The sequence below is a fragment of the Xenopus tropicalis genome, chromosome 9 (assembly GCF_000004195.4).
Source record: "Xenopus tropicalis strain Nigerian chromosome 9, UCB_Xtro_10.0, whole genome shotgun sequence".
NCBI lineage: Eukaryota > Metazoa > Chordata > Amphibia > Anura > Pipidae > Xenopus > Xenopus tropicalis.
Window position 1 is genome coordinate 52893074 of NC_030685.2, and position 18908 is coordinate 52911981.

Here is an 18908-nt window from a genome sequence, read left to right on the forward strand (position 1 = left end):
AACAAGTTTGACCCCTTTAAGTGTCTCACTGTCTGGGTAACCATGGGATAAATCTTCTGAATTTGGCCATAGATTAGATAGTAGTATCTCAGCATAGTATCTCCAGGATACAAAAACAGGTTTGTTCAGTATTTAATTAGACATTAATGGGGGGGGGGGTGGCTTGTAAATCCATCAGAACTCTGGATGGTTACACCTATAAAAACTTGTTTATGTGAAGAAATATTGCGCTAATAAACACACTAATTTCTGGCATTTGTAGTTACTGTGCAAGTCTGCCATGTGTTTCTATTTGCAACAAACTATTATCCGCAAAGCTTTTTGGTTAAAATCATTATGGTGCTAAATATACTATTAATTGGAATATTCTTTCTAACTATTAAGAGAGAAATGCAAATATCCGGATTAACTGCAACTCTGTGGGAATTTGTACAGTGACAATTTTATTAACAAACAGAAAATTATATGTACACAGTCAGTAATGTCCAATAGTAGCTTCTCCCTTGCCTTTAGCAATGAGGCTCCTGGTGGCACAAACCAAACCTATAATTAACAAGGTACTGGGTGATTGTTTCACACTAAAAAATAGTAAACTTATTATGTGACACATTAAAGTATACAGTATGTGTGATTACATTTGCCTGTAGGTTAATTTGTGTAATTGTGACACTGTATATATTTGTATGCAGTTATTTAGTTACATGTGTGAATTTGTGTAATTGTGGTTTTTATTTCAATGAATACTCTATGACAATGCTAGCAAGATGAATTCACATATTTTATAAACAAATATGTTGGTGTGCTATCGGATTAACTACAGAGGATTCGCTGCAAAAAATGCCATTGTCATGAGCGTGTCAAATTAGCTGCAGTTGCGTTAAAAAAGTTACACATGTCAAAAAAGTAATGGAGTAACTGTGTTCTGCAAATCTTTTGCCATTTTTCAGCAGTTTAGCTCATTTTTTGCCAAAGCGAAATGGGGCAGATTTGCTTATCACTAGATTTGCTTATCACTAGAAGCAACTGGAGAAGGATGGAGTTTGAAGGATGACTTAACTCTCTACAGTTGTATACAATTAATCCATCCAGGCAAAGTACTTGCACCTGTGCCATTACTGCCACTGGCTGGGAGAAGAACTCTGAGCAAGCAGCAGATGTTAAAGGGATGGTTGCAACTCCATTATTTAAAATGCCAAATAGTTTTGGGCCCCTCCCCCCCGAAGATTAGCCTTAGGAGAAAATGTAATTATGGGTGTTGCATGGAGGGGCAAATCCAGAAACCATCATGTGCCATGTCATTCATTTCAAAATGAGCCACATGTGGTATGTCATGTCCTATGCACCAGTGTAGGTGTACGAAAGGATGGAGCACATGTTAGATGAATGGACTGTGGAAGCCCAGAGTTGTGGGAAGGCCACAAAGGCCCAGGCCTATGGTGTAGTGACTGCGCGGGTCGACTAAAACTCGACCTGGATACGATCCTAACCTGCCCGTTCCCAGCTTGAACTGTACCTGAGCTCACTGATGATGTCACAAAAGGCGCAAGGGAGAGAGAACAGGAAGAGGAAGCTGGCAGTGTAAGGTCGCGGGTGGGGAGAGCAGGCAGAACAGCTTAACCTGAGCCCACCTGTGACCAGGAAATGTTGTGCTGAGGTTGACTCGAACCTACCCGACCTGCGATATGTGGCTGGCCTGTACATCACTACTAGGGTGGCAAGGTTTAAGGGACATAGAATCAAATCTCCTGTGCATCCACAAAGCACTAGGATGTGCAGGAGATTTGATACATCTTTAAATCTTCTGCAAGCCAAATCCCTAGTGCTCCAGACTTTAAAAGTGAATCCTGGGCATATGTGTGCAAAGGATGGGGGGGGGGGGGCGGGAGTGATCAGCGGTGACAGCACCTATCTGTCCTAGGGGTGTCCAGTCCACTTTGTAAATCCAGACCTAGGAGGAGATTGCCTTCAAGGAGAAGATAGCTCCAAATTGCTTAACCTGTCCTAAGCCTGCAGAAAGCCACAAGGGTTGGCAATATTTTAGGATGAGAGAAAAACAGTGGAGGCGAGGCCACACCTCTTTAAGAATGCCGTGTATAGCTGTGGGAAACTAAACCTCAGTATCAAGTATTTCAGCATGGAGGATAATTTGCTGAATGCAAGTATTACGTCCAGTATGAAGCTGTTAAAATCACATTCATCAATATGAACCGATGTGCACCCCAAGAAGAATCCACATGACTTGTTGAACCATAGAAGTTGTTTTTCTATTGAGGACAAAACTGTCTGTTTAAGGAATGGTCCATTTCCCTTATTCCCTATCCCTTCCAAGTGCAAAATGTGCAAAGTTTTGTGTAAACATTTAGAGTGTTGGTAATGTGTAGGGACCAACATCTTGCCTAACTGTCTTCCTCATATGGGGGGCGTGTTTACCGGTGATGTTGCCCATAGCAACTAATCAGATCTTAGCTTTTGATTTCTAACTTGTAAGGTGACTGTTCAAATCTAATTGCTGATTGGTTGCTATGGGCAACATCACTGGTGATATTTATCTCCAATCTTAGTAAATATGCCATATGGTATCCCATTACAGTGGGATGTTCCCAGGTTTGCCTAGCTGCCAGTTAGAAATCCCTACAGAACTCTGTAAGCAGTAATGAAGATTATTTTACATTATGCAAATGAAACACCTCTATGTTTGTTCATAGAAACAGTAGATTATTCTTTGTATGAAAGAGTCCCATAAGATTCTGTCTGAAGTAAAATTAGATAATGGTATACAATCCAACACAATCTTACTTGTGTGCAGCTACTGCAGTGATGGCGGCCAGAGATGCAGTTTGATAATTTTGTGCCCCTACATCTCTTTGTGGTTCCCCATGGCAAATAACAAAGTCAGATGGAATATTTAATGCCGATGCCACAGCAGCCTGTAAAGACAAAGGAAAAACTATGAAAAAATGGTTCAACAGAATTATTTCAAAATTATATTCAGAATAAAAGCATACTGTATGGGGAAAGTACTGTGATTTTGTATCATATCATGGAAGAGACTAAAAAATAATGGGGGTAATGGGAGGTGCTGTGGGAGAGAGGAGACTGAATTAGGGATGCAGTAGAATATGGATGGAGAAGTATCTAACAGTGAAAATAAGTAATTGCAAAGACAAGCACAGAGTACACTGTCTTGAAGTAAAGAATATGATCAGTGGAGAAGTAAGCAGTTAAAATTGGGCAAACCTTTCCGGCAATGACCAGTAGATCACAAGGGTTGATTTAACAAGTTCTAAGTTTTTGCTTTGCCATTTAGACTACAGGAAAGCCTGTAGTCTAAATGCAAAATGTTCCTAGAATATACAGGAACCTACACACAAGACATTTCAACCCAATAAGTTTCCTATAGCCATTGTTTTCCTGTTGTTATTTGTTAGGTAAGAAGTACTACTATGTAAGATTCACTGTTAATGTATTTAATACAAACTAGTTCCTAGAATACTATGAGCTGTAAAACAAAATTGCTTTATTATTTCATAAATCTCAGCTACATTGACAGTGCTGTATTGGGTTTCCCCTTGTTAAATATTATGCTCATAAACATTAATAAAGGCAAGCATGTGGAATAAATAAAAATATTCAAGTGTTCATTGCATTCCTGTGTCTTAAAGATCCACACTGTAAAATAAAAGAAAATAATATTTATTACCCATAATTAGTTATGGAAGCTACTTGTACTCGTACCCTAAGGCTAAAGTAGGAGATGTTGACAAATAATGAGAGTTATAAACAGACCATACATTTATACATTTTATCATATAGAATACACCAGGGTTATCTGAATTTGCATGACCCTGGGACAATGAATTGATGATTTGACATTTACTTGTATTGGAGCTGGGTCATTTGTTGCTATAAGAACCTCAATCTCATTTTCCTCCAGTCTTGGGATCACAGATAGAGTATGTAATGGGTAAGAAGAATCATCCTGTCCTCCAATATAGTCCTCACCTGCTCTTTGAAAATCAAAGAAGGAGTTAACACACTAGAGACTAAACCGCTACTCAACATCATATTGTAGTGGCTAAATGTATAATTAGGCAGAAATGACATTAGTAACTACAGCTATTAGGTCATAAACCTCTACATTCACCATTTTAAACACATTAATTTGTACAAAAAAAACCTTAAAGGTAAACTCTAGTTAGTGCCTACTCAAGTCAATGAGAGGTTATTGCTTTTCCTGAGGATGCAAGAAGTTAACATAGAAACTAGTGATGAGCGAATCTGTCGCTTCGCAGAAAAAATAGCGAGACAGCGAAAAATTCGACTTTTTTGATGCGTGCGTCTTTTTTTATTTTTTTGCTGCACACGACTATTTTTTTGACGCAGCCCATTTCCCAAACACCAATGGCGAAACACATAAATTCATCCACGACTGCCGAAAAAATTTGCTCACCACTAATAGAAACCCATGCTTCTTTGAATCAAAGACCTATGTTATTACCCCATTCAATATGCTACTGCAAAATATTTGATTACTGTTGGTATTTGTTCATTGAATACACTATGAGCCATTTTAAATTTATACAGGGGTGGAATACGTTATCTGGAAGCCTGTTATTCAGAAAGTTTCAAATTATGCAAAGGCCGTCTTCCATAGACTTCATTATAAGCATTATAAATGATTTCCTTTTTCTCTGTTATAATGAAACAGTAACTTGTACTTGATCCCAACTAAGAAATAATGAATCCTTACTGGAAGCAAAACATTTCTGTTGGGTTTAATTAATGTTTAAATTATTTTTTAGTAGACTTAAAGTATTCAAATGTAAAATAAAAAAAGACCCCTTATCTGGAAAACCCCAGGTTCCAAACATTCTCTAAAACATTCTCTTCCAAACATTCACTAAAGGGCGATAAAACAAGCGCTATTTATAGCATGCGTTAAAATTTTTCATCCCTTTTTATTTTTTGTGACTTAACACTCGATTCACTAAAAGGACAGGCCTCATAATTAACTCGCGTTGAGCGATTTTCTTGCGTTATTTCCCGCTGCGCGCAATATATTTTGCCGTGTGCTATATTAGCACACGCTATTACACACGTAACCATTGCTTTCTGAAAACTACTGTTTTGAAAATGACCATTTCCCTGCAAACTGGAGGCTGCATCACTCTAGGGCCAACACATACTTGAATAAATCCCACTGCAAAGTTGCCAAAAACTCACGAACCCCAATTTTCTTTAAGTACTGATAAGCGTTATCGACCTTTAGTGAATCGGCCCCACAGTATCTCATGATGCCCTAAAACAAGCAGCTAAGCGAGAAGTTTGTATGAAATCCACTTATGCCTAAGTGTGGAATGGAGAGTTGGGCGTAATTCCATTTCTTGCTAACATTATTTTTCATATCTCTAATTACTGTAATTACCTTCGAGGATATGATCCGCATTTTGAAAGGCCTCCTCTATGTTTCCTTGCTCTATTTTTCTTGTTAGCTCAAAGTATGAATTGTTCTTTATAGCATCCTGTAAAACAGATGACCAGTTGGATTTGTGTGTTTAAGGTCATTTTGTACAAATGTCATGTTTTCAAGTTTTATAGCACAAGAATGTATTTTATGACAGACCGCGCCAGCTCGTCACCTGAATTGAAAGGATCACAGGCTCCAAGTCTTGATATTCTATTTTTACTCGTGATGCTCCCAGGCTGGCATGTTTTTTGGTGTCCGCTACAACAGCACATACCACTTGCCCCATATAGTGCACCTAGACAAGATAAAAAAAAGTTCTAAGTCCTTAAATTATGGGAAATACAGGGAAATGAATTGATATGGGGCCAGGCTGATATTTCTGAAGTACCTCATGCTCTGCAAATACATCTTTGTCATTTGCCCGTGGAACATCCACAGCTGTTATCACATCAACAACCCCAGGTACTTTTAATGCATCTTCTGAACGTATGGCTCTGATAGGGAGGAATAAGAACATGTGTAATTAATGCAGACTGAAATGCAAATACTTCTTAACACTCTGAACCTCTATCTAAATACCTGTTAATAAAACAATAAAAAAAAATCACTCCAAATCAAAATATTTTACTGCCCAATTGAAGCTTTTGTCTTTATTGTGTTTTATTACAAAAAATTGCTCAATTGCTTACTGCTATTATCACATTGACCATAATTACATTTTCTAATACATTCATAAATTGCTAATAAAGACTTTTTAAAATAAACTATTTATTAGTGTGGTCATTTGCAGTGGCGCAAAAAAAAAAAAATCCGGGAGATGTATCGCTCATACCTCCCAACATTTGAAAAATGTAAAGAGGGACAAAAAGAAATGTTGTGCGTAGCATGGCAAAATCTTTTTGACCACATGAATTTTTGTGACCACACCTCTTAAATGCCATTCCTTCCATTTTACTAAATTTGGCAGGTTATTTAAAGTTTGAACACATTTCTGGAGGTTTTGGGGTCATTTTATGTGTTATTACAGTTTTGATAAAAAATTGCGGTTTAAATTGCAAGTCTCAGTTCCCCCAAGAGACATGTTTAGCTTATTAGTTACACTTGTATCTAAGTGCAGGTGTTGTTTGTTAAGATTTCTGGGCTCTCTGCCAAAAGATAGCAATTTAATTAAGTTTGAGAAACATTGTAAGTTTTTTAGTGCAGGAGATCAAAGGGAAATGAAGGACTTTTCAGTAAAGGTGGCCATACACGGGCCGATTGTAGCTGCCGATATTGTTTTTTTTGGATCGGGGACCGCATCGGCTCTCTGAACCGACTGCGCCCATTGCCATCGTTATAATTCAATCGTTTGGCCCCACGGCCAAAATTTGCTGATATCGCCCACCCGACCTCGCCAGGCGAGTGGATCTCAACGTGTATGGCCACCTTAAGAATTCGGGACTGGGGGCTGAGCTGTTATAAGAGGGACTGTCCCTCGAAAATCGGGATAGTTGGAAGGTATGGTATAGCTGATTATGCAATTGGCCTAAATGAATGCCATATAATAGAAATAACACTGAAATGAACTGCTGTGCTTGTGTAAACAGAGGCAGTTATCACAAGACAAATTTGTTGAGAGCTGCATTCATTTTGTTGTGTCAATACACGCAGCATTAATGGGTGGTGAGTTATAGACAATGGTTATGAACTTAGTAGACAAAATCTAAGTAAGCTTGTAATTTGAAATACCTATGGATCAAAGGTGTGAGAGTGTTTGTGGTTTATAAATGCAGTAGAAAGGAAAGGAGAAAGGTTTTTCAGACTGAACAGCCCTCAAACCTGCAATTCTGTGTATATCCAATTACAGTCAATGGGAGTGGCAGAATGAGGTTACAGGCACCTTTGAGCCACCAGATTACCCTATCAGAGATGCTTACTAACATTTACTCCACTGCTCTCTTGATGCCTCTGGCTGATTTAACAATGACAGTGAATGAGACAAGAAAGCTTAACTGAGATGTAGTAAACAGGTGCACTCAATTTTATATATTTTTTATATATAATTTTTATATTTTATATTCTAAAATATATGAAATTAAAACCTCTAATGTGGTAGTATGTAGTAAAACACTATTAAGGAGGCATATATTAATGAAGAATTCTCTTTAAAATAGAAGAATTCCTATTGTAGCATTGACATGTAATATCTCTCTGTACAAGCTATGAGAAGCTCTTGTTACTCTTAGTGCTCTTCCACTTCTGCCTGTGGGATAAGTAAGTAAATGACTTTTAGCATATAAATGCATCAATAAAATGAGAAACAAAATAAGTTATAATAGCACTTAAACTTAAAGGGGAAAATGTATAATGACAGTAAATGACTTTCAGGTGCAAAGTATTTTTGGTTCAAATTACAAAGCTGCACTTGTATTTAAAGGGGAACTATGGCTTCCAACCAAAAGTTTTTTAAGGAGCCCCACACAACACAGAAGCCCCTAAAATACCTATCACTGTAATCCATTCCTTCAAAAAGTATGAATAAATAACATTTTTATATGCTGATATCAGCTGCAAAATAGTTTTCTTTCTACATCATTTAAAATCCTGGCAGGGGAGGAGGGACTAAAATATTGATGTTACAAATTGTAACAAATTCTCTACAGTTTACACACAGCATGCAGGAATTACATAACCCACAATGCATTGCACTGTAATGTTCCTTTTTGTTATTGACGTCACATGTGCATTGTAGGATTTGAAGGATGCAAGCTGAGGAGAGTTGACTACTGTAACATTTTTTTTGTGTGTCTCAAAGTAGTCAGCTAGATCAGCAGGAGAGCAGGGGGCCAGGCTTAGGTAACTGTTCCAAACCATAATATCACATCAAAAATCATGAAAAGGCTGCATATTCTTTTAATTATGTATATTTCAAAATTGCTTGAATGTATGTTTACTTTTCAAAAAGCTTAAATTTCATTTGGGTTGAGTTCCTATTTAAACTGGCATTTCAGTCTAGCATGATATCATTTTAGAGCACACCTGTGCAATTAATAGATAAGAGACTTAGCAAATCAGGGTATTGTTTTTAAGGCTGGAAAATATATTCAGCGTACTATTTAGTACATACTGAATACTGAACCACAGCTCCCAGTTTCCATGCAAGCAGCTCAGTCATGTCTAATAAACTACTCATTAAAATAATTTGTGATCACATAATAAAATTTGATGCCCTTTGTTCAACCCACAAGGTTTTGACTGAAGTTACATGTGCACCCAAACCCCACAAACCCTGGCAAGACACTTGTGGGCTTATTAATAAGGAAAACTCATCCGAATAAAAAAACTCAAATATCTTGTATCTTGACAAACCTGAAAAAAAATCAAAAACTTGAATATCTCGAATTGAAAATATGGCTTGACTTTGCCCAAGACAACTGCTATTGACTTTTATAGAAACCTGTCTATAATACCAGACTTTCAACTTTTTCACCATAATTCAAATTCAAGTTTTTTTTAGAGCAATAAAACTGGAATCGGGAAAAATTCAAAATCAAATGTTGCTAAATCTCCCCCTTGAGGTTTGAGTAAAGAACAAAACAGTGGGGAAGAGATCACATACATAATTTTGGCGTGATGTCTGGTGCTAGTTACTAGTGAAAGAAAAAGCTCTCCCTCCACCACTTGTGAGTCTTCATTATCAATCTCCTCCTCTGCAATGGTATGTAGCATATGTGGTTGGTGTGTAATAGTTTCACCATTGATGCCCCCGTTTGAGTAATTGAGATCATCATCTTCATCCTGCTCAGAAAAAAACATAAAGTTACATAAAGAAAATTGTTCTATAGTGTCTGATTTCGGCTACAGTTAATACTGTAGACGAATCAGTTAGTGGCTCAATTGAGACCCCAAGGTGTAGGGCAGGGATCCCAAACCTTTTATACCCGTGAGCCACATTTAAATGGAAAATGTGTTGGGTAGCAACACAAGCATGGAAAAAGTTCCTGGGGTTGCCCATAAGAGCTATAATTGGCTACCTAATAGCCCCTATGTGCACTGGCAGCCTACAGAAGGCTCTGTTTGGCATTATACTTGGTTTTTATGCAATCAAAATTTACCAGAAATTCAAAAATGAGCACCTACTTTGAGTCCACTGGGAGAAACATCCTAGGGGTTGGTGAGCAACATGTTACTCACAAGCCACTGGTTGGGGAACACTGGTATAGGGTATAGTAAGGAAGGTGCCCTCTCACAGTATTGGACTGCCCACCAGGAAACCAGGAAAACGTCTGGGCAACCCAGGTGTCAGTGAGACCTCCTATTCCTAACCATTTGGCCTATTTCATGGTCATTATCTATTTTAATATGGAAAGAAAGGGGAGGAATAGATGGAAGGATGGGTTATAGTATCTACACAAAAGAGAATAAAAAGGCTGAGTCAGGGCAGCAGGATAAATAAATTGGAGATTGGGCCTATAGTCTATGTTATCTGCAATGTTTCCTCTAATTTCTTCTTGGCTGTGTGCGCACTTTTAAAAAACGTGTGCGCACTATAAAAAAACTTGTGTGCATAGTATAAAATTATGTGTTTTCACACAAAATTCTTTGTGTGCTGGTCTCAAAACTTAGAGGGAACATTGGTTATCTGATGGACCCTTGGCATCCTAGCCCTACGCTGCCCTCTCATATCTAATAATTAAAAAAAACAAATTCCTGTGAAGCTGTTTTTCGTTATAAGCATTCATTTCTTTATATATTTAAGTAGCCATGGAAAATGCAGGATGATTCAATATTACGTGCTAGCATACACGACCACGTACATTAAGGTGAAATCCATTGGAGATCCTCTGTTGCAAATCATTTATTGGATTCTTCCCATTCAGCATAACATTTCTTTTAAGAGTATCCTATATAAAGGAAAAGCAAAAGTTATTAAAGACGCAGGAATGTGGCAGCAGCTTGTTTTTTTGCACAAAAAGATGAGTTATTTTAAAAAGTCTTAATACAAAATATGCATATACGCATCTCTTATATAACTAGCAAAGTGTCCTTCGGTCTTTGTTACTGACATGTCCCTGCTCACTGGGGGCACTATCCTGTACTCTTTAGTCAGTGGGGAGGTGTTTCAGCAAGAAACGTGTTGTAATGCTTTGTTATAATGACAGGTTGTCCTATAGTATTTATTCCCGCGCCCAGAATTACCCAATATGTACCCTTAATGTCATTTGCTTTAACGCCTAATATTACATTTATATATTCACTGCTAAATTGCAAACAGACAACTTTCTGTTTGAAAATCTTCGCTCAGTAACATCCCTATATTGGTACAACATTTAAATGTGTGGTGTTGGCTGAAATTTTTGTTGTCCAAAATTAGGTAAGGGGTGGCCTGGATTTATCAGAAAAATCACAAAGCAACCAAACAAACTGAAAAAATAAATTATGGGCTGGGTAGACACATACGCAGTAAACCTGAAGTACAATATTATGAAACATTTTACTGCCGGTACCTCCTATAATTCTGCCACATTTGCTGTTTTGGTAGTGAATCTGTTGCAGCCATAGAACTCACATAAATAGGCTTATGTAGAGAGTTGCTGTTTTTATTCAACTCTTGCAAGATTTGAAGGTAGAACTTAAAGATAAAGCTGATTGCCAAGGTTCTTTCATGATCGGCCATCTCTCCAAAGGTTGAGTCTTGAAGAGGTATTTCTCCCAAAAATAGCCTGCAAGCTTCATCCAACATGGCTTCATTCCAGCGCCTAGTAAGGAAAGTACAGTTTGGCACAAGCAATAAAAGATAAGATGGGGCATTTTAAATGTATATATTTATTCCTTGTATTTGTCATTTCAATAATGTGACTGGGGACTGTGGAAGAAGTGAAAGTACAAGATGTTGGCAGCACCTACCATTTCGGAAGAGCAACAGATCAGTGCTTAATTATCCCGTGGATATTAGTATGTTGAATGATAAGATGAATAAAGACATGTTTGTTTCTCTTAAATAAAAAGTGCTCCTGCACTATTAGCCATTACTAGGTCTAATGCAAGCCTCAGCTACAGAATTGCTTTATAGTTCTATACCTTCCAATCAGCTGCTCACTGACCCACTTTGCAAACAAGCATGCGGACTCAGAGCCTCCATAATAAATGTTCATGGCCAAAATAAGGTCAGTGCCATCTTTCAAACGAACACTCATAGCAGCAACCACGGCTGGAACTGCACTTTCCCATCGCTGGATTTGCTTGAAAGCCGACACAAATTCCCACTGAAACAATACAAAGAATGAAGTACTTTAATAAATACAAAAAACAGACTGCACCCCTCATCAGGCATTAACATGGCCATTTCATTCTGTCTCCCAACATGAGTTCTAGTAAGTCATATGTTTAGATACAGTGGGTTTTTTATTAGTTATGCTGCATGGTAACATATGTTCAAATGCTTGTGCGAAGGGGACCTAACCTAATTATCTAATAGATAATTACAATTTAACAAGCGTCATTACAGTGATTACATTTCTTTGCTGATGTTTTTTTCATCTTTTAGGGGAAGATTTGTGTGCAGGAATTACCATGATCACTTTGAGGGAGATCACTCCCAAGTGTGCCAGTTATAGCCAAACAATATATCATATGAGGTACCAGTAACCTCTAGGCACAGCGAGGTTTGTCTCTTCTGTGAAACATGAAATCAGTAAAAAAGTGAATCAGACCAACATGAATGTACCTTCTTGGTGAATGGAATGTTAATGGAAATTAGGAGCTCCTCTGGCCTCAGTGATGCTATCCCAGGCTCTCCAAACAGTAACTGTCTAAGGGTGACCTTTCGTCTTCTGTCTGTATAGATAATAAATAAGAACGTTAATACATTCATCACCTTGTGTCACCCAACGGCAAATCACTGATTACACCAATCCCCTCCTTACTGTACCCAGTAGTGCTGACAGGGGCAGCATCAACCTGCGCGCATGGGTTGGGGGGGGGGGATTTCAGCCCAAATACTCTAAAGTGTGCATTTTTGTTTGGAAACTTGAATCACATTTTTGCTCATGTTATAAAAAGTATGACAGTGTTTTTACTTTTTAATTAAGAGATTCTGTTAAAGATTCTTTTAAAATGGCACATCAAAGGCTTATTGTAGTTATATGACTGATGTAATCTTGCTAAACCGGTCTTTGCAGTCTCACATAAAAATTACTCCACAAGTCTGACATTACGTACTGAAGCAATAGGGGTCAAATGTGGGAAAGTTAATGTTCAATGCCCAAATAAATTAAAGGGGATCTCCAGCTGATCCAAGGGGAGCTCCAAGCTGATTTTTTTTTTTTTGCTTAATGAAATAAAATGCAATTCTAATAAATTAAACATTCTCAATAGTTTTAAAGTTATTATGTTGGGTTGAAAAACCCAACATATTGTTCTTCGACTTGAGTTTATTCTTCCGCTTCTTCTTCTTATTCTTAGCGCCCCCCATTTTCTAAACACTACTCCACCTACAGTTTCGGGGTACAACATCCAAACTACCCACACTTCTTCGCCCTATAGGGGAGCAGGTTGCTTGTGCTTTTCTAAGCGATCCCACCCCCTGTCTTTTTGTGGCGCCGCTCTGAACCCCCCAATTTTCCACCCCAAATGAAAATATGATGATTGTTGGATGCCCAAAAGTGGGCGGAGTTGTGAACAGCCAATGAGATTTTACCTACTGACTTTCAATGGGGAAATTCAACCTGCTGCCATTCTCACAGTATTAACACCAGGGTCCCCAAACTTTTCATAGTTGGTCACTAGGGGGTTGCAGTTTTAGTGGGTGGAGCCACCAACAGCCAATCAGAATTCACCTATTGTATTGGTTTAAGGCCAGGGTTCCCAAACTTTACACAGTCAGTCACTGGGTGACTACGTATTCAAGTTTTTTTTTTTTAAGTGGGTGGTGCCACCAACAGCCAATCAGATTTTACCAATTGATTTTCAATGGGGAAATCCAACCTACTGCCATTCTCACAGTATTAATACCAGGGTCACTAGGGGACTGCATTTTTAGGTTTTAAATAGTGGGTGAAGCCACCAACAGCCAATCAGACTTCACCTATTGATTTATTTTGGTTTAAATTTAAAATGCTGCCTTTCTCACATTATTTATGTCAGGGTTCACAAACTTTGCACAGTCAGTCACTGGCTGACTACGTATTCAGGGTTAGAAAAAGTGGGTGGAGCCACCAACAGCCAATCCATTTCCACCCATTAAATTTCATTGGTTTATATTTAAACTGATGCCAACAGCTTTGGAAGGAACTCACACCTGTATCCTTTCTGATCTCACCTTTTGATGCCAAATTAAAGGTACAGTGTCCAACAGCAAGAATAGGGTTCAGCTCCCACGTTGCACTTCCACTTAAAATGCTCCCTCCTAGTGACTATGAATAAGGAAAGGTTAAATAATAAGCAAAGTTGACTAAAACTGTTTCTGGTCTCATTGGTGAATGACAGGAAATCATACATAGTAAATCTATACACATTTAGAAAACTGATTCTGTAAAAATATACCATTTTTTTATTTCAATTTCAAACCAGAGTGGAAGAAAATGTGCATGTTTGTGTGTAGGGCCATTACCGATGTCAAAGATACGTCATAAAACAGCAAACTTACTGCTTCATTTCTTATATTCTGCCCGGACAGCTGCTGTAACAGAACCCGGAACATTTTGCCCTTCTCCTCTGGTAGCTGAGAGACAACCTCAGACAGAATGGATCGTACCATTACCAGGCTGCAAGCTGCCCCAATAGTAATCCCTGAAAAAACATGAACTGTTACTAGAAGGCAAATGTAAATATTGAGGAACTTAGGATAAGTATAGGATAAATAGGATAAGCATAAGTTGGGGACCCCTCATTTGCCCACAAGAAAGACTAACACAACTGAAAACGCTTTAGTGTTTGTAGTTTTAATACTATATAACAAATATGGCAGGGCTCAATTGCTTCAACAGCTATTGCATAAAGACATGCAATGTTCTCCATAAATCTGCTTTGCCAAGGTTTAATTGATTTTTTTTTTTCTGCTTGCCAGCACCCTTGTTTTAAAGCCAGTTCCAACAAATTATAGCATAGCTAGTTAGTGTTAACCCTGTAACTGACTCAGCAGGAAGAAGCAGATAGAAAATAGCCACTTTGTTATAAAATGGAGATATTTTTCTGGGGACTAATGAAGAACGAGACCCCAGCATTGAAGCAATTTTTATCTAAGAATTATTTGAAAATTCACAACCAATAACATTAATACATTTTTATATTAAACAGTGTAGCTTCTGCTTATTAGTTGATAGGCAAGTTAGTAATAATAAGAAATTAAATTGAAGTTTAAAGCTGGGATCAGACAGGGGGCTTTAGATTTATGATTGATAATCATATACAGAATATTTTTTACAGATATCACTTTAATAGGGTATGAGCTAATATAGTTTCACATAACAAATCGGCTGCAATCCAGTGCTTACCTTTTTCTGTATAACTCATGACACTCAGCTCAGGGACTCTAGAAAGGGAGATGATTACAGGATAGTATGAACCTGTCAGCTTGACCTGAGGGCCTAATAGAAAAAAACAAAAGGCTCAGAAATTCAAATGTACACACAGGCATTTGTACCTACAGTTAAAATAATGTACAGTTATGAGATCCATTGTCCGGAAGCCTGTTATCCAGAAAGCTATGAATTACAGGAGGATCACCTATTTAATCAAATAGTTCAACATTTTAAAAATGATTTACTTTTTTCTGTAATAATTAAACAGTACCAATACTTGATCCCACCTAAGGTAGATATATTTAATCATATTGGGTTTATTTAATGCTTAAGTCATTTTTTAGTAATGGGATCCAAATTACAGAAGGATCCCTTATCTGGAAAACCACAGCATTCTGGATAACAGGTTCCATACCTGTATAGTGTGTGTGGCTTTTCAACTATGTAATGAATGCTAGGTGTACAACAAAGACCAGAATGCTGTTGCAGTCAGTTAAACCTTTACCTTTAAGTTAACTTTGAGTATGTTATAGAACTGCCTATTCTAAGCAACATTTCAATTGGTCTTCATTATATTTCTTATAGTTTTTGATCTATTTGCCTTTTTCCTCTAATTTTTTGCAGCTTGCAAATGGGGTGACTGACCCCCGCACCCAAAAAACATTTGCTCGGTGAGGCTGCAATTTTATTTATATTGTTACTTTTTATAACTTTTTTTTTATTTACGTCCTCTCCTATTTATTTACCATCCTCTCATTCAAGCTGATCCCTGGTCGCTAAGGTAATTTGGACCATAGCAACCAGAAAGCTGCTGAAACTCCAAACTGCAGAGCTGCTGAACAAAAAGTGAAATAACTTAAAAACTATAAATAACAAAAAAATGAAGACCAATTGCAAATTGTCTCAGAATATTACTGTCTAAATCATACTAAATCTTAACTCAAAGGTAAACAACCCTTTTAAGGTTATACACATCAGGTGCCTGTGTTGAACCCAGCATACATACATACATACATACATACATACATGAACGTAGCATCTCTTATATGTCAAGTCCCAAATGTCACTCAGAGCTAGCTCTAGGCCATTAGATGTAGCATGCAACATGTGCAGGTATGAATGCTGGAGTTTTCCAGATAAGGGATCTTTCCATAATTTGGATCTCCATAACTTAAGACTACTAAAATATAATTTAAACATTAATTAATCCAAATAGTTTTGTTTTGCCTCCAGTAAGGATTAATAATATCTTAGTTGGGATCAAGTACAAGGTACTGTTTTATTATTACAGAGAAAAAGGAAATCATTTTTAAAATTAGAATTATTTACTTATAATGGAGTCTATAGAAGATAGCCTTTCCGTAATTCAGAACTATCTTGATAATGGGTTAAAAATTGTTTCTTATGAAAGAACATATTGTTTCATTCAGTGTGAAGTTAAATGTAAGAATGATAGAAGCTAAGGCAACACTACGACAGCAAATTGAGCATGTAACACCAAAATAAAACTTAAGGAAGTAAATATAGGCTCAACTTTTCACTTTTCTAGTTACACAAATAAAAGGTTAATCAAAGCAGTGACTAATAATAGACCTTTTTAAGGCATGTATCATTTCATTGTGATCAGTCAAGTGGTTTTTTTTCATGGACAGAGAAAATGATTTTTTTTTCATCACATATATAGGTATAGGACCTGTTATCCAGAATGCTCGGGACCAAGGGTATTCCGGATAAGGGGTCTTTCTGTAATTTGGATATTCATACCTTAAGTCTACTAAGAAATCAATAAAACATTAGGAAAACAATAGGATTATTATACATCCAATAAGAATTACTTATATCTTAGTTGGGATCAAATACAAAGCACTGTTTTATTTTTACAGTGAAAAAGGATATCAATTTTAAAAATCTGAATTATTTGATTAAAATGGGCTTTCCGTAATTTGGAGCTTTCTGGATATTGGGTTTCCGGATAAGGGATCCCATACCAGTATTTAATATGTAACTATGCAACTAGAATGCTTTAAATGGGTGTTTCACCTTTAAGCTAACTATTAGGGGGAGATTTACCAAGACCCGAAGAACGCTCCGAGCGTATTCTCGCCATTTTTTTCACGCGGGCGCCTGATTTTTTTGCGCGTCCGCGCGAAAAATTCGAAAAAGGCTCTGCCACTGTTTACAATGGTTCGGGACGAAAATTCTGTGACTTTCGGATCGCCAATACGATATTATCCTGACTAATACGATTTTTTCGTAAGCATTTTCGGAATATTTGCGATCTTCAGAAATTTTCGTTTCCAATCCGAATTTTTCCCATTTGGGATTCGAACTCGTGTTTTGATAAATCTGCCCCTTAGTATGTTATAGAATGGGCAATTCTAAGCAACTTTTCAATTGTCTTCATTATTTATTATTTATAGTTTTTGAATTATTTGCCTTCTTCTTCTATATTTTTGCAGATTTTGAATGGGGGTAACTGACCCTCCCAGCCAAAAAAACTATTGCTTTGTGAAATTACAGTTTAAATGTTATTGCTACATTTTAGTACTTATTTTTCTATTCAAGTCCTCCCCTATTTATATATCAGTCTTTCATTCAAACAACACCCTGGTTGCTAAGGTAATTTGGATCCTAGCTACCAAATAGCTGATGAAACTCTAAACAGGGGAGCTGCTGAACAATAACGGAAATAATTAAAAAACTACTAATAATAAAAAATGACCAATTGCTAATTGGTCAAAACACACACAAAAAAAAAGGTTCTGGGGACAATGCCCTATTTCTAATGCTACTTCATAAAAATCATTATGGCAATATATATTTTGGATACTTTACAAGAAAAAAGGGCTCCTTTATTAGTGCAAGCACAAATGCTAAGTGCATAGTCGCATCCGTTAAAACACTAATGACAAAGGTTAGTGCTTCTCTTTACTTCTCTGACTTGCACAAGAAAACTGAGGCCCATGCTACTTACCTGGATTGTGTATAAAAAATAAAAAACATGGCGACTTGCAATTGCATCCATATTTGCAGTTTGCACATTGCACCTAATTTAGTAATTGGGTCTTCTAATTTTCAGATTCCCCCACTTTTCACTATAATGTATGTAGCCAGTTCCACATAATTTGCAGTGAAAGGCCTGAATTTATTGTCAGAAAACTTTGCATACCTAATAAAAACCTAGAGAGCAGGCAGAGTGGAAAGGATACAGCTGTTTTGGAAGTGGTATCCAGAAAGCTTTCTGGCATGTGGAACATTGTGTTACTATAATATTTAAAATCAGTCCCTCTTGCATTTGCCAGAACCCACAGATTGCCTGTCTGGCCAGTTTGTGCCCTAAACTGAGGGTCAAGTCTGGTCACTGTTGTCACCCAGGGTAACCCTAGAATAAAGTCCATAGTGGGAGGAATCAAACATTGAATGAAAGCTTCAATCTTGACTGCTTGGCTGAGTCTAGCATCTTGCCTGCCAACAACCACATTGGACATTATTACTGAATTCCTCAGATGTTCATTGTGACTGTTTGTTTGCTGAACAGAAACTGCTACATCTGACATCCCTTTAGCCAACAGGGTAAAAGGCTCTGGAACTGGAGGGCGAAGAAAGACAGGGCAATTAGTTGCTGCGATTTTTAAAATCCAGTCGCAGTGACTTATCGCCCACCACAAAAGCAGGATTGTTTTATCATCAATATGGATTTAAGGTAGCTTGATAAAATTCAAATTTGTGTGATTTTTATTGATTTTCCTACCATGAAAAAAACTCACAAATTAAAAAAACATGAGTTTTGACTTATTTAATAAAAGATCCAAATATAAAAGCCACAAATGAATAAAAATGCACAAACAATACAAATAACAATACAAAAATTTCAAAATCCTCATTTTTGTAAGGGACACCTGCATTTACACACCCGTAACTAAGCAATAATGCAGTGATGA

General features: G+C 37.2%; 1 protein-coding gene across 2 annotated transcripts in view; it reads right to left on the reverse strand.

Moving 5' to 3' along the window:
* The window catches only part of LOC100493336 (aldehyde oxidase 2), a 46546-nt gene that overhangs the window by 13104 nt on the left and 14534 nt on the right, over positions 1-18908 (reverse strand). For both annotated transcript variants that reach the window (XM_031892938.1, XM_002937709.5), the window contains 13 exons: positions 14941-15033; positions 14094-14236; positions 13767-13860; positions 12174-12283; positions 11528-11712; positions 11016-11205; positions 10264-10350; positions 9066-9244; positions 5856-5961; positions 5640-5762; positions 5426-5522; positions 3878-4002; positions 2797-2927 (listed from right to left, as the gene is read on the reverse strand). In XM_031892938.1, coding sequence (XP_031748798.1) covers positions 2797-2927; positions 3878-4002; positions 5426-5522; positions 5640-5762; positions 5856-5961; positions 9066-9244; positions 10264-10350; positions 11016-11205; positions 11528-11712; positions 12174-12283; positions 13767-13860; positions 14094-14236; positions 14941-15033 — 1663 coding nt within the window. The remainder of the gene's footprint in view (positions 1-2796; positions 2928-3877; positions 4003-5425; positions 5523-5639; positions 5763-5855; positions 5962-9065; positions 9245-10263; positions 10351-11015; positions 11206-11527; positions 11713-12173; positions 12284-13766; positions 13861-14093; positions 14237-14940; positions 15034-18908) is intronic.